Source organism: Struthio camelus, chromosome 2 (assembly GCF_040807025.1).
Source record: "Struthio camelus isolate bStrCam1 chromosome 2, bStrCam1.hap1, whole genome shotgun sequence".
Taxonomy (NCBI): Eukaryota; Metazoa; Chordata; class Aves; order Struthioniformes; family Struthionidae; genus Struthio; species Struthio camelus.
In genome coordinates this window covers 16,239,507-16,256,269 of record NC_090943.1, presented here as the reverse complement: position 1 = coordinate 16,256,269, position 16,763 = coordinate 16,239,507, and the positions used below count along the sequence as shown (strand labels likewise).

Sequence of the window (16,763 nt, the reverse complement as noted above, 5' to 3'; positions counted from 1 at the left end):
CACATATGTGAGATAGCTGACAATGTTTATTAAGGATAGAAACAGCTTTGTGTAAGGACAGAAGCTAAATGACAACCCATTCAACACTGCCAGTTCTCAGTTGTTTTGCCATCAGAGTGGCATGCTTCTGTGTGACGGCTCAGAGACAGAGAACACCTATGCCACGCTTATAAAGCCAGTCAGCTTGTGAGTGAGTCAGATGAGATGACAACATTCAGGACAATTTTTGCCAGATATCTCTTCTAATAAAGATGTCAGGAGGTGTGTTGGCCACCGGCCAAATCTTGTCAGATATACCCCCTCCTGCTTCACTAGTGCAAAATACCTTATGGGCACAACGCTCCAGCAAGTAAGCCAGGTCTTGCTGTTCCTGCTCCACCTCCCTCCGACTGCCTTCAGGGCTCTAATAGCCCTTCTTCTAATTTTTGGCAATCAAGTCATTGTGGGAGTTTGTCCCTTCTGTATTTTTCTTTGACTTTTATCTGGATCCAAGTAGATTTTTTTCTGACAACTGCTCTTTTAATTAGAGTACCTTGATTATAGGCATTATCGTGATTTCCCTCTGAACCAACATACGACACTTAGCTTTTCTTATCACAATTAGAGCTAGCCAGTTACCACACTTCTGAACCATCTCACAGCAAAGCCATCTGGTTTCCTGGGAAAATCATTCAAAAGGATCACTGTGGGTAGCGGATAATCATGGGCATTAACAGCGGTAGCTTATGAACAAGAAAGTCTTCTCCTCTTCCTCACGTGCCAACCAGCTCATTCAAAATTTGTGCCTGTTTTAAAAATAGCCAGAAAATACTGCTAAGTAAATATAGTTTTTAAACTGGAAGGTTGGTGTCCAACCTTTTTCAAGTTATTATATGAAAAAATGAACACTTCTTCCTTATCTTCCATGTGCATACATGTGCGGCCAGTAGGCTGAAATATGACTTTCCACTCACCTCAAACACGCAAAGAAAGTATGCAAAATGTGGTCAGTTTGCGAAGGATAAGCACAAGCACACAGGGACAAAATCAGAAAGGCCAAGGCACAACATAAGATAAAAGTAGTAGGGAGCTTGAAAGATAACAATAGATCATTGTGTAATTGTATTAGTAGTAGAAGAAAGAGCAAAGAAAAGGTTGCTTCCCTGCTCAGTACCGACGGAATGATATTGACAGATGCTGAGGGGACCTGAGGTTTAATTTTTTCCTTTTTTTTCTTGCATCTGTCCTCACTAAAATGCCTGATTGGAAGCAGGTGGCCAGCACCAACAACACAAAGATCTCCAATCTGAATAGGAAAAGAACTAGTTAGAAACTCGTTAGGCAGGTTGAACTTCAGCCTACCACACTTACACACGTCTGAGGCAGTCTCTGAACTGCTTACGACAACTGGTTAAAGGCAGCTGAAGGACTAGAAAAGGTCAAACATGCATTGGAGGAGCAAGAGAATTATTGACCTATCAACTTAACTTCAGTTCCCTGAGAAACTTTGAAATCAGCTATTGATAAGCACTGAGAAACACTGAGAAGCACTGATGAGCACTGAGAAACTGAGCAGTAGCCATCACAGATTTATCAAGAACAGATGTGGTCAAGCCAAGCTGATTTTCTTCTACAACACAGTAACAGGCCTTGTGAACAGGGGGGAAAAAACGCACATTTTAGGCTAAGAAAAACCTCGACAGGATGGATGCAACAATTTGAACTGAGCACTCCTACAGAGTATCTTGAGAGTAGTTCTCAGCAATTCACAGCCACACCAGAAGGACAGGAGTGGGCTTCTACAGGATCTCCCTCCTATATCTGATTTTACTCCAGGTTTTCATTATCAATTGGATGCTATTAAATCCACATATAACCCAAATGCAAGAACGCTGGAGGGAAGGATTAAAATTTCAAGTGCTCTTGAATTGACAATTGACATTTTTCAGAGTGGACTTTAAAAACAAAATGAACTTCAATAACAGCAAGTGGGAGGTAAGGCACATACTTAGAAAATAACTAAGCATACAAACAAAAAGTAAGGCGGAAAGTCTGTGAGTTGCTTTTTCAGAAATGGATCTCGAAGTTTTACTGGATGACAGCTACACGAGTCAGCAACGTCAAGCTGCTGTGCAGAAGAAAAAGACACAGTGGGAATGTAACAGCAGTCTTCTAATACATAACGAGGAAAAGAATAATATGTTTTCCATCTCCAAGACAAGGATTAGGGATTTGAACTGCATCAAGAATAGCTGAGGCTGGAAACTGGGGGCAGGGGAACTTCCTAATGATAAAGACAGCAGAACGGATTGCCATGGGAAGTTGTAGGGTCCATGCCATTATAAACTGAAAAAAACAGGATGAAACAAACATCTGGCAGGAATGACATACTCAGGAGATCCTACCTTGGAAAAATGACATGATCTCTCTCTTTATAATTCTGCACTTACATAGAAATTATATGCATATATATTTCCTACGTAATGTTTCTATAAGAACAGAAAGAGATGACTAGGGCTGCATAAAAAGAGCATCCAACATCTTGAAATTAAAGTTCATCTCTACAGTTTTAATTTTCTCTCTCCTTCAGCAATCACAGCCTAGCTGCCAACTAGAATACATAATAGTAGCTAGTATCTCTCATAAGTTTCCCCCCACTCAAAAAGAGGATAGAAAGCTTGTTTTCATGAGTCATATTAAATAAGACTATTAAAGAAGGTGGCAAAAGACAAAGGAAGAAAAAAAGAAATAACAACTTGCCGGAGAGAGAGTAAACATGATGCATACAAGCAGGTGACATGCAGGCACAAATCTGAGATGAAGTGATATTGATGAAACTGAAGGAGACATTGGAATCATTTTCTCTAACCTGGAGGAATCCATCATGTATTTCACCCACCCTTCACTAACCCCCGGCTTTCATGGCTCTTCCCTCCTCCTTCCAAACTGAAAGCAGAGTATCTCAAATTTGCTTTTTTTCATCTTGCAGTAAACAAGTGAAAATCCTTGCTTATTTTGACAAAAAAAAAAAAAAAAACCCTGTAAATTACCAGTTTAGTTACATTTCAGTGTAACTTTTAGGCAACTTTGCACAGTTAATAACTTGCAGATCCAGTGTGGGGAGGGTTATATCTGTGGGGCCCTTTTTTTTAAAAGATATGCTTCAATGAAAGCTGAATGCATAAGGTACATAGGCAATACCATAGGTTCTCATAGGTTGTCCAAACCAAACAATACCATAACTAAATTTTTATATCTTAATCTTTATGTCGGGTGCTGGGGTCAGCAACCCCAGCAGTGGAAGATCACCCAGCTGGGCAACTGGAATAGTTATCCTGCTGGGAACTGTGTTACATCAAAGATCATTGCTGTCTGCAAGGAAAAAGGAATTTTGTGTTGCTTTTGCATTTCAAAACTGACCAGAATAAACGATACTTCCACCCATAACAAAAGATGCCTCATCATTGGTCTAATTCTCTATTTAGCTCTCTGCGTGACTGAAGCAGCAAGTAAATAGATTATGAGATTCAACCATTGCTGAGACGTGACTCGGAGAGCTCCTGTTTCAAAACCCTTCTTGTGTTAAGAGCGCTGGTTTCCTCTCATACAAACTTACTTTGTTGGGCCATTTCTTCCCCTACAGTTTTTTTTTTTTCCAACTGAAGAACAATGTCAGAAAGCTGGGTAACGTCTGAATACTGTAGTTAGATATGTGAGGACCAGCTGTTTCCATATCCGTATATTTTGAGGCATGGAATTAATGACACAGCCACATCACAAATCAAATGGGATCAGTCATTCACAGATACTGCAGTCAGTAACTGGAGGTCTACATAGTTACAGTACTGTGTCATTAGCAGGTTGAGCTGAGCCTGTCCAGTGTCTACCTTCCTCCAAGTTCAGTCTAGTACTACAAGTGGGTACAAAATTCTGCTCCCAGCTCTATTTCAGGTCCATTATTCTGTGTTTCTAGAATGCTATGTATGAAGCATCTCAGAACTAGAAAATGAAACAATCTGATGTGAAAAACAATGTCAGCGAAATGACCCCTTACACCAAGACAAGGGATTATGCGAATCCCATCGTGCCAATTAGAAAGATGGGGCAGGGGGAGAGAACGAATAGAGAATGTAGCTTTATATGTTAGTATCTTCTGCTCAGGATCCACAAATTGGCACCCACAACACTGCTCAGATCTCGCTTCTAAAACCCTCTTGGGTCACCATACTGAGTGAGAGCATGGCCGCAAACTGAGTCAGGTCTCTTATAACCCATTAAAAGATTTGTACAAGTAACTGGCTACAAAACCAAAGTTCAGTCTGTGATGCGGAGGGGAACCTAGCTACCTGTTGTGCATATATGATTAGGTGTCTCTCTGATTAGTTAAATAATTGCCAGTGTATCAAAGAATTAGAATAAACAGTGTTTTAAGCACTGTAGTTTACAGTGTTAGACTCCTGCGGTGCAATCTGGAAAATTTGACGGGTTTTCAGTTCTGTTCAAGTCATCAACAGAAAACGTAACTGCACTCATTAAGTTAATAATTATGACACAACTTTTTTCATTCTCAAATAAGTATTGGCTACAGCAGCTCTACCACTAACAGCATAGTATACAGGATAGGAGGGGTCATACTCTTACCTAATCCTAAATTTTTTAGCATTCAGAAGAGAAACACTGGAAATTAGTGCTCTTACTTACCTAGAACTTAAATTTCTAAGAGAGTGTTGAACTCATATGATCTGCAGGGCACAATCAAATTTGTAATTCAAAGTACTATAAAGACAATGTAACTGTTGTTTTTAAAAACATGGCAAGGGACTTGGTCAGACCTTGCTCAGTACAATGTCTTGAATCAGTGTACAAGAATAATAGAAAAAATATACTTTTAGCAGAGATCTCTTATGATCTCTGCACATTATAAAATGTAGCCAGAGACTGTGGGGAGCTTTATTTAAAAAACGCCTTTATCATTCCATAAAAGCTTCAGTTTACATTACTTTTGAAGTCAATATTTTATGAAATGGAACTGGTCTGTAATATTTTTCTTAAGCTCAATATTCTCATGCTTCATTTCTGTGTTCTCTTAAAAATTATTGCCATTGACTTGTTTTCATGTCCTGCACCCTCATCCTTTATGTAAAAAACTGCCAAAAACAATGCTACAAGTCTCAGTGAAATGTGACTACTCCATGACAAGCAGATTCCATCTCAAAATAAGTGAGAATGAAAAACACACTGAATTTTCTGATTCACTGAGGAATTTTTTCTCTCCTCCTTTTGGGCTAGGTAGGGAGCAGAAGATTTATCAGAAAAGATGTTAGGCAAGTCACTTTAGAAAATATATCTATAGTCTGAATGTTTGCAGTGATTACAGATTTAGAGGTAACAGTTCTCTGAAAAGCTGTTCAGTGTCATCGAAAGCAGCAGCAAAAGTAAAGCTGACCCTTTGCATTATTTTAAGGACACAGATAAGACTTAGGTTACATAACTGGCAAAAATTCTCTTTGCATTACAGAACGTTGCTTTTTTCTTAAAAGTAAGATGAAACTGTTTCATGGAAATATTTTGCTTAAAGGAAAAAAGGTGGGGTTTTCCAATGAAAATATTATGGTCTCTCTGGGAAATCTGGAAAGACACCAAGAGTGTCCTGCTGTTCAGCCCCTTACTCCATCTGATATTTTAACAGTTCCAGATGGCCTTTACTACAAGATGACCTCCCCTCTATTCCTTTATTATAGCCTTTGGGTCACAAATTATCTATAGGATGCTGCTGTCATTCTGTAAGACGCTATTGTACTCTTTCATCTAAAGAATAAAGATGCTGAACATTAAAACTCATCTTTGTTAGGCTGACCTTCCAATGATGATCAAAACAGACAGTTATTCCAATCAACGTCAGTGATGGAGAAAATACGTTTCATTTTTTTGCAACACTGACATTAGGAAACTAAGGGATGGTTTTAAATCAGATCACTTTTGTAATTCTACTTGGCTAGAGAGCAGAATGTATTATGCTCTTTAAAATATCTAAGATATTGCTATAACGGTTTGGATGAGTTATGTTGATTAAAGGGATGTGGTAGGTTTTTTTTTTTTAAGTTATTGATGTGGTTTTCATGTAAACATCAATGATAGGAGGTAATAAAATTTTATATAGGTTTTATTAATTCTTTGTCTTTCTCCATCATCATAAATGGAGCACACTGAACTTGCATAGGAAAATATAATAAATAGTCCTAATGTACTAAATAAAGTAATAAGGTTAATTTCTTTCCTGCTGTCAGTAAACTCATGTTAGCAGTCTCTCGTCAGCTTGACATCAATTAATGATTTTAATTCCAGACTCTTGTCACAGTACGCACCACCCTTTCGTCTAATTAAAATGGATGATGCATGATGAAGGGAAAACACAAGACTTCTGTTCTTGCTGTAACATTTCTATTCATTAGTATACTTTTACAACAAAAGGCTTGTAGCTTTAATGGCACTGGAGGAAGATGAAGAGAAGTTTATTATATGTTGGAGATAACGTCTCTTATACCCTTAGGAAAAATATAATACAGGAAACATTTTATGGATTGACCAGACCCTCTAGGAAAAAAGATTAAGGTTATTTTAACTACTAATGAACATGCAAAATGTTTCACTCTAAATTCAGGAAACATCGTTATGTGAAAAACAAACCTAAAACTGTAGTCTTGGTTATGGTAGCCTATAGACCGATCTACAAAAGTAACAGCAAAACTGCCAATACAGTGAAAAACATTCGGCCTACTTCCCTCAGACTGCGTCTCTGCAAGACACAGTTCCTCAACCATTTCTTCCGTTCTTTTTGCAATATTCTGTTCAAGCTATAACTGCAGTGTCCTACCTCCAGCCGTTAAAAGCTGCTCCACAATTCCCATTCTAAAATAAAGTTTTTACTCTAAAAAAGCAAGGCACTAAGATTTGCTCTGCCATATAAAATCCTCTTGGGATTTCCAGTCATGAGCACGATTAAACAGCCATCTACCTACTCTTGTTCTCTCAGTCTAGGGGAAAACTCAAACCTTGCCCTCCCCCTTGCGAGCACCTAGCAGGTAAAGGCACACAAAAACCCATGTGGGGAGCTCCCCCTTCTGGCTCTGCAGCTGCGGCTGACAGGCAGCATTCTCACCGCAGAACTGATGCCAGCAGCGATGACATTTGCACAGTCAAGGATAAAAATAACAGCAGAATTATGTACATTTAACTCCCTTCACAGACTAAATTAACAAAAGGTTATGTTTTCCAAAATATTAGAGAGAAAAACTGGCAAAGAAATAGGTTCATTTTCCAGATGATAACTCTATATACATACATACAAATGACGTGCGGTACTACTTAGCTGCGTGTTAATCTTCGTCCAACAGGTCCAGCAGAGACTGGAATTGTACAGCTTCTTCTTTAGTGCAAAGGCAGGCGCACCCTGTGTAGTCCCGAGCACCAAGAAGCACCTACGTGACTACACCTTCATCTCCCGGGCATCGCTGGTACCCGTCATTACCCTCCCACCAGCACACCTAGGTAACGCTCTCCCCCAAGGCTGCTGCTTCTCCCCTGCTACTGATCCTCGCAGCACAGGTATTTAAGCACCTGATTTTGCATCCATTTCAGTAGAAGTTGAGGAAGAATTCGATACTACAAGTAAAATACTTCTATGGTAGCCCACAAATTTACAGAGTATTAGTAAAGCTCTTGCATGCGTGTATTAACCAAATGAAGAAAGCATCCTGTAGACTATTCTTTCAAGAGGAGGAAGAGGCTCTAGAGGCAGATGCAAGCATAAGCACCACTAGTCACCCAAAGCTGAGATCACATATTCCGAATCATGAGATTACGTTAGAATTGCAGCTTTCAACTTTTTAAGCCTTATCTAGCTGTGAACAATGCTGGATAAAGCTGTATTTGTTGGAAACTTCAGATAGATGTATGTTTTATTCCTCTGCTGTTTACTACCTAGCTACAAAAAGCAAAGTTATTTGGGCTGTGGAGTGTTTGCTTTGCTAGAGGAAGTCAGTCACAGGCTGGAGACAGGCTTGTCACCTTAACGTAGCCAGGCAGCTATCAAGAACTGCAAGTGTCCAAGCTGAATAGGGGCAAACGTGGTCAAAGGTTTCTAATTTGTTAAAGGTTTCTTTCCCTCTGCATTGAGCACAGGGTTGCAGAAAAAAAAATCCAAGGAAGAAAGAGGAAGAAATGAAGGTATTAGAACCTGCTGTTAGATCCTCCTTCTCAGATGACGTGAAGACAGGTTCAGAAAACCTAACATTCAGTTTTGTCTACTGGTGTTGGCTGACATCCCTTGCTGGACTGAAACACCCTTTCTAATGGCACATCAGAACGCACTTGGATTCTCAGATCAGTGCTTGACAGATATTCAAGTTGATAGATAACACAAGCAGACTTAATTTTCTGGAGTAAACCACTGTGGCAGAATAGTGACCCAGGGAACTATGTCCAGTGTCCTTGGATGAACTGCTAATCTGATATTCTGAGAATTTACAAACAGCGCGTATCTTATAACAATTTTAGTAAGACTGGTGGGTAGCCTTTTCAGATGATGCTCCTGATTGTTCCAGTGTTCTATTTTTTTTGAAAGCTGCATGTATTTTCAACCAGACAATTTCATTTTCTGTGCTAAATTGCTTTGTTAGGATTGTCAGTAAACATGTACCATATACAGCTAAAGAGATATGCTCTTTAATAAGAAATTACTATTAATAATATATTTATAAAAGGCAATTTTATTCATTTCAATCACAGTAAACTGAAGAACATTAATTTGCTTATTGTATCCTAATCAATATGAACACTACTTTTAAGAGTTTAAAGAAAATACTGCAGTAAGCACAATACTATTAAAATTATCAAGTCAAGGCATAATAATTTTATAAAATTGTAGGCATGATTGATTTTTTAATGGACCATTCACTTGTTCTCTGACCCCCTAAGGATTTTTGTTCCAAGCCTCTTATACGTAGTAAATTCATTAAATCCAACCTATTTCCCAAAAGTATTGCATCATTATAGTGGTATAGAGCATCAAATACCAAGTAAAGCAGGATAAGTGAACTGTACTGCTAAAAACATTGAGGGAAAAAAACCCACAGAAAACAAAGTTAAAATAGCAGCTATTATGAACCAACACTTGTTAAGACAATAATATTTTACTATTTCTTGATACGCATTTTGAGGGATTGTTCAGTTAATTTGCAAGAGTACTCTTCATTAATAGCATGTATCTAACATCATTATTCTACAGAATAAAAAGGAAACTGCAATCTGACTGCAAAAATTCTTAAAATCTCTATGGACTAAATCAACATCTGAAACTTTTAGAAACGTAAGGAAGCACCTCACACATTGGATTGCTATTTTATTATATTTTATTAGTTGTACATGCCACTACCCCAAAGAACTTGCATTCTCTTATAGATATAACACAAAAGAAAGCAAATACACAGTTAAGGAAAGACAGTAATGAGAGGAGGAGGACCTGCGTTACGATAACATCAAGCTGTTATGATGTTTTGGCACATGCATCTTCTGCAGTTTCAGTGAACACATAAAATTGTTTTATGACACATAAGGAGTGAGATTCTGGGAAAGATTCAAAATGGTTAGTGTAACTTGATGGATAAGGATTAGGAATTTGCTCCATGCATGGGGAGGCTATACAAGTAATTTCATAGGTCTACCCTGGTACCCAGCGTGACTACTGCAACCTCTCTTATATCATCACATAGACCTTCTGCACTCTCACCATTCTTACTGAGAGAGAGAGAGAGAGAGAGAGAGACAGAGACTGAGAGAAAGAGAGGGAGAGGCAGAGAGAGAATGAGGAAAAGAATGTTACTAACTCAAAACTCATTCTTCCTTTTTTGCAGAAATATATATGACTGGGGAGCTACCGCTGCTAACTAACCCTCAGTGGTGGGCAAGTGGACAAAGTCTGCTCAGGTCTGGCACCTCCTCAGGGCACGGAGGCATCCATCTGCGTGCAGCACCTGGTCCGGGAAGGCCAGCACTGAGCCCAGCCTTGCAAGCTCCTTCAAACCCCAGCGCTGAACGCTCCTTGGCATTTCCAGTTTAGAAGAGCAGGTCAACACCACCACAGCTGCCTGCACACAGCACTAGCTTGAGTTCAGCAGAGCTCACTAAGTAAAGGCTCAGCACCGTGCATGTGCAGCTAACCTTCCTCCAGCCCTGAGCCGACCGGAGCCACGGAGACAGCTCTGAAACGTCTCTGCACCAGCAGTATAAGTTTATCCTCAGCTTGGATGAACTGCCCATGCGTAAAGGAAAGTTGATTGCACAAACACACAGGTATCCAAAGTCATTTATTTTCTTCAGTACCAGTATTGCCCTAATGAATCTGAGAGCACACTACTCTTAAAAATAGGAACAACTTTAGTGATTCTGTTTCACTTTTGTCAAGAAAGAGAACATTAAAAATATTAGATACAAGGAACAAACAAAACAATCAACCAAACGCTATGATTCAGCCACCCTCTATTGTCAGAAGGGATGCACTCATGATTAAACTTCTTCACAGATATATTCTACTGCATCTGTTAGAGCCTGATAAATCCCGAAACGTAACCCAAACAGATGATCACAAGTGATCAAGTGTCAGCAGTTTAACAGGTTACTGCTGATCAGCTGATCTGCAATAACTGATAAGTGTATGCTCCTAGCCTGCCTTAGCTGTGGTGTAAATAACTTAATCTTAAAATAAGTAAAAGCAAACCATTTTTCTTTGTAACTGAGGAGGGTACGCAAGAGTTATTGTGGCTCTGCTGCTTGACAGCTTGTTAAAGTGATGAAGCCCTCACTTCTGTTTTTACCCACAGCTGACAAAGGGGCATAGATATGATAGTCTAAGGGATCACTATGACTAACTAGTCAAACCTCCTGCACAAGTCAGACAATAAAGTTTTCCTCTGTGGTTCCTCCAGCAAGCCACAACTTATGGTTGAGCTACATTACTTTTTTTTTTCAATAAATCATCCCAATTGCTTATTCACTTTCACTGCTAAATGTGCCTGAATCTATTTACGCAGAATCTATCTATGTGCCTGAATCCTGAATCATTCAGCATTCACACCCTGCAGCCCTTTACATTTTGTCTCCTCTTTGGAAGAGCCTTCTACTCAAAGAGGCCTCCTCTCCATGCACATCCCTGAATAATAGTTAAGTTACAGCCTAAGCTTTTCAAGATTTTGACCAAACTGAAATAAAAGACACCAGAGACTAGGCCTCAAATGGCTAGGGTTACAAGAGACAGGATGAAATGTAGACTGGAAATACTGAGAAGAGCACATGACACATATAACATATAGGTTTTTAATGTTAGGGGAAGTTGACATGGAAAAATAGAGGTACTCACCACTCATTTTTACAATTAGCAGTTTAATATACACATCATTCCATAAACATACTGCATGACACATAAATAGACTGAATAGACTCCAGTGACAAATATACTGATTATCATATGGTTTTCGATTGTTTCTAAATATATCAAAGAAAAAATTAGATATGCAAGACTTTGAGGAAAAATACAAAACGTACTTCATTCTATATAAATACCACTTTTCTGAAAATGTCAATAAAATCATTTATAGAATGTATAGAGAAAACATTTCATATTATTACTCCAGTCTCCTCAATAAAGAAAGGAGATCTTGTTCTATAAAAGATGCTTAATGCAGCCAAAGAAGCTGTCAATGCTAATGTCCAGAATAAATCCAGCTCCGTCTTGTTAATGCTAAGTATATAAACATATCAGCATTGGGAAATTTCATCAGTGAAAATTGAACTTCGGTTACTTAGTTTAAAAAACAAAATTCTCTCTATCAAGGTTTAAGCAAATACTGAAGTCTACCTCTCCTGTTCTTGCTTCATTCGTATTCTCTCCTCTTCTGAAGTAAGAGCTTCCTGCACTTTTATTTTACCAGTTTTCTCACTCTTGTCATCTTTGCGATGTTTGCCAAACCTGTTAATAACACACAAAAAAAGAATCTAACTTGTGAAATGAACACAACTGTATTTTCCTTTTCCAATGAGAAAGAGAGTTCTCCAAGAAGAACAGCTGCTTGGAAACCAGGAAGGGAAACTGAAAAGACCTCGGAATCTCAGTTTTTAGTATTTTCAGGCTCCTTTAGTTTTTGCTTAGAGGTTTTTTTCCCCTCTCCTCAAAAAGTTTATAGAACGCCTTGCTAAAGAACAGAACAAAACCAAAAAAATCAGAGTGCCACATTCCTTTTTTCTGCCAGCATTTTGGGGTCACTATTTTTAAATACACGGTCAAACAATGCTTTAAAAATTACTGAACACAATCCCTGCCAAAGAATGCAAGTCAAGTTTACATTAAGTGAAGTCTTTCACTTACAAACTGCGGGAGACAAGCAGCTGCCTGGGCCACAGCTGCCCCGCACGCACTCCCGCTCTCCTCACCCACTCCCCAGCGGCACTTCTACCAGGCACACCGGACACCATCCAAAATGGAAGTTTACTCTTCTTCAGCACCAAGAGGTCTTAAGCTTTGTTATCCCTGAGTGCCTTTTCCCCCAGGGATGTGCGAGCGGGAGCAGAGGGGCCGGAGGTGGCCGGGCTCCGGGGCGCAGCGGGATGCGCCAGCCCTGCGCGCTCCCTCTGCTGGTCTCCAGCTCCTCCCCGCCACCAGCTCCATCTCACGTATTTTGTTTCTTCCATCTTTGCACACTCCACTGGGTTTTTTTTTAGATTTTCAGGGAGCGAACAGTCTGCCATTTGAGATACTCAGTTATTATTAGGATAAAATTGTGTGTATTTCTGTTAGTTATTTCAGACCTACTCTAAACGGAATGACTGTTGCGTAGACTGAGCTAAAACAACACTTAAAGACAACCTAAGTTTAGATGACAATTTTCTGTCTATTTACGGCAGATGGGATCACACATCTAAGCATCTATTAAACACGAGATTATTTATCACACTAAAAGCAGCAAGAATATTTTTTCATCGGATGCTCAGAGGAGAGCAGTCTGCCGCAACGGGTCACTGCACAAGTGGAGCACGAGCACAGAACGGCGCAGCGGCGCCAGGCCATGCGGCAGCGGGGCAGACGTGCCGAACGCTCACCAACTCTGAGACACAAACTGAGTTCTTTAAACATTTTAAGCAATTTGGATACATGGGTCAGAAAAAAAGCTCTGAAGACACCAGGCATTTATAATATTTTTGCCCTTTTATTCCTGTTCTTTCTCACACAAAGCCATTGTGGGGACTGCAGACATACCACACAGTGATGCTTCAGAAAAATTAATTTGTGGCCACTCAGTCAAGAGAAAATGTTATTCCAAGTAATCAAGTTTATCGTTCTTAGGACAGCTGTTAAAAAAAAAAGAAAAGAAAAGAAAAGAAGAGAAGAAAGCGCAGGGTAGGAGGATGTACACAAACTTTAAAGTGCATGGTGCACTCCTCCGTTCCCAGACTGCTCATTTCTGAAGCACTGAGGAACGTGAAAACTAAAATTATTCATTAATAATTATGTGAAAAGGAAAAGGCATAATAGGGTTAAGAAACACAAAATATGACACACGGTTGAAGTCTCTGGTTTTACAATACGATATATGTAAAACTGACACACTTCAATTCAGGGACTAGAAATGCCAGCACTGAGAACACCCACCTATTTATAAAAGAGTAGTCAAAACAATGACACGAAACATTCAGACAGATGACACGGGATTCAAATCAGGTTCAGGACGTCTCACACCAGACAAAACAGTTAATTTGAAAGAAGCCTATGTCATCTAGCCGAGAGCGGAGCCGCTCGGCAGAGAGGCGGTGGCAGGGAGCCGTTTCAGGGTGCCGCGCGCAGTGCTGCGGGTGGCGGGGCCGGGGTGACGGCGCGGCGGCGCCGGAGCAGAGGCACAGCGTGGGCCGCACCGCGCAGCGCTCAGCGACCCGCACGCTTGTTTCTCACTGCTGCTCCGCCTTGCCCTGTCCAGAACATGCGACAAAACAAAGGAACCAACTTTTCGAATAGCTGATTTATTTACTCAAAACATCCTTGCATTACACAGAAGATAAAATTGAATCAGTACCCGTCAGGTTTTGGCAGCAAAACAAGATTTCTACCACCAAAAATCAATTCATTGTTAAGTATGAACAGAAATATATTGAAATCAATACCTTATTAAAAAAAAAAAAAAAGTACACCAGGAAACTCAAATAATCCTTGTAAGCAATCTACTAAATGGCCGGTCAGGCTGCATGGGTTTTGGAAGAGTATACTTGTAATGTTAACGCATAACGCAAACCTAGCAAAACTCAACTGTCTGAGTTTCCACATCCAACTGTCCGAGTCCAGAAGAAACCACGCTCATGCTGCATGGCAGCAGCGGTAGCGGTAAGCCGTACCCGCAGCGCGTGGTGGAGCACGGGGCTTCAGTTTGCTTTGACTCATGAGCAAGCTGTGGCAACAACCCTTCTTCTCTTTCGGGGTGTTTTCTGATGATCTGGGAAGGAACAATTCTTCTGCCCTCGGGTGCAATCCTGATAAAAGCTTCAAGAAGACATTCTCTGGTCCTCTCAAGGCATTTCAGAGGGTGGCCGTATTTTCCCCACTGTGACAGGAGACTTTCCACTGTCAGTCTCTGGTAAGCTCTATGGTCATCACGGCAGTGAACAGCCTGGCAGGGCATGAACCACGGTGATCTCGGAAAGCTGCCTTCTCTGGACTTTGCACCCGCGGAAGTGATACATCTGCCATAATCACCACTGCCTGTAATAAGTTCAGCAATATTAACTGCACTGTCCCTACACTCAAATCCAGAATAATCAATACCATCCTCCCCCCTCCCTGATTGTGGCTTCACATTTTAACAGCATCACCTGCGTGGATAGTATCTTCACTATACTCGGAAGTCAAGGAGCTGCAGAACAATTCAGAAACAAACTGCCCTAAATGAGTCTCACTCTAAAGAAGTCTGCATACTTTTAGTAAGATCTCTGTACAAAAATATTTAGGAATTCAAGACTTCCCTTTTCCACTAAGATTGAAAGTCCAACAGCATCTCTGTTAAGCTTCAACTTACAATAGTAGAAGTAACAGACAGATAAAGGAAAAACATTTTCCAAGCTACAACAACACTTCCGAAAGGTGTTTAAAAGAAATGCTAAGGAGCTAGACACACATACACACATCAAAACCTTTCATTTCCGCAGGAGTCAACGCTCTGCACTCCGGAGCCCTTTCAGTAGGTTTTGGTGAGGTTATTCTTACTTACTAAAAATAAGCACGGTTGCTACTTTTTTCTATTAAACCGTTTGCTCCTTGCAGTATAATTTATTAAGACATAAAGAAAACCCACAGCTCAAATCAGCATCTTCTCCACTAAATTTATAATAGACATTGATAAATTATTTAGTATCCATATTCAAGTTTAACTACAGAAGAGCAACATACAGCAATACTAAGGCATACCATTAAAGCAAGCTGTTAAACACTCCTTTAACTGTGCAACACTCAACGCGCTCTTGTGACTACACTGCGGTCGAGTTATTCAACATCACCAATCTTTACAATTCCCTCAGTTAGATTTTCCTATTTTGATTCATAAATATTAGGATAACAGGATATTTGGAGATAAAAACAGATCACTGCAATCCAAGCATTCTATGAAATACCAAATAGACATTGTACAATCATCCTGTCCTTTCAGAGGCAGTAGTAAATGCCTCCTTGCTGCTTTCCAGTGGCTCACATATTGCTGTATGAGTCAAAAGAAGTAAAGTGTGGGTCAGGTCCCAAGAACTACTCCTGGCATTTAAAACGTCTCTATTTGAGTGTATCACCTCAGCAAAAACAGCTTTGTACAAGGAAGTGTGAGCGGTATGGTCTCTGACCTGTCCAGCCAACATTAATGTCAATGAAACACTCCCAACACCAGCATTTGCCTCACTGTGAAAGTCTGTTCCTTCCCTGCTTGTGTACTCAGAAGGAAGGGAAGATGGATCGAGGATGCATGTCCAGTATATCGCCTTATAGCAACTCTAGAATCTTATTGCTTCTAATAATATTTCTTCCATAATGGATATATTTAATGTCCTGGCACACCCGCAAAATAATCTCCTCCACTGAAATGACTGGTCACTTAATGATAACAATCTAAGGCTGGGAACTCCCAAAGTGCAATCATTAATGGTACCTCCCCTGCAAAATAGCAATTACCACCCATTCGTCCTGTCAAAGAGATCAAGACTTGCAAGAACATGGCTTTGAGAATACTGCCATGAGATTTGATCCTAGCACTGACTGCTCTACTCACAGATGCAGGAGCTTTGCTCTGCTGCATGCAGTGGTGAGTGAGTGCCTGAAGTACCTGCAGATTTTCTGGCACTTGTCTGAACCTCTCATCACTGTGAGGCTGGCTGCTAGGATTCCTGTTGCAGTTCTTATAGATGAAATGAAATGATAGCCTTTTTCTCAAGCAGACATGAGAACTCCACTGCTTAGGATCTATGCAGAATTGATGTATCCCACATTAGTTAAAAAGTGAACAGTGCTTAAGAAACAAAGGCAAGAATTATTGTTGAAAATAAAAAACTACATAGTACAGAAAAGAAGTACATTGATGCTCTGACAGTCCTGGGAACCTAATTCCAAGCTCCTATTATTTCCTAACTGCAATGCTAATAATTTGACTTTGAACCTAAAGCAGTGCACAAGATAGCAATACATAGAGGCAAGTTGCTTCATTATGTTCTTT

The 16,763-nt window shown here is 40.0% G+C and overlaps 1 protein-coding gene across 26 annotated transcripts in view; it reads right to left on the bottom strand.

The window, feature by feature from the left end:
• PARD3 (par-3 family cell polarity regulator) overlaps positions 1 to 16,763 on the bottom strand; it is a 468,531-nt gene that overhangs the window by 107,634 nt on the left and 344,134 nt on the right. For 15 of the 26 annotated variants that reach the window (XM_068934384.1, XM_068934381.1, XM_068934363.1 and 12 more), the window contains one exon: positions 11,891 to 12,001. The exons of the other annotated variants lie outside the window; for them this stretch is intronic. In XM_068934384.1, the coding sequence (XP_068790485.1) occupies positions 11,891 to 12,001 (111 nt within the window). The remainder of the gene's footprint in view (positions 1 to 11,890; positions 12,002 to 16,763) is intronic. 26 annotated transcript variants of the gene reach the window in all.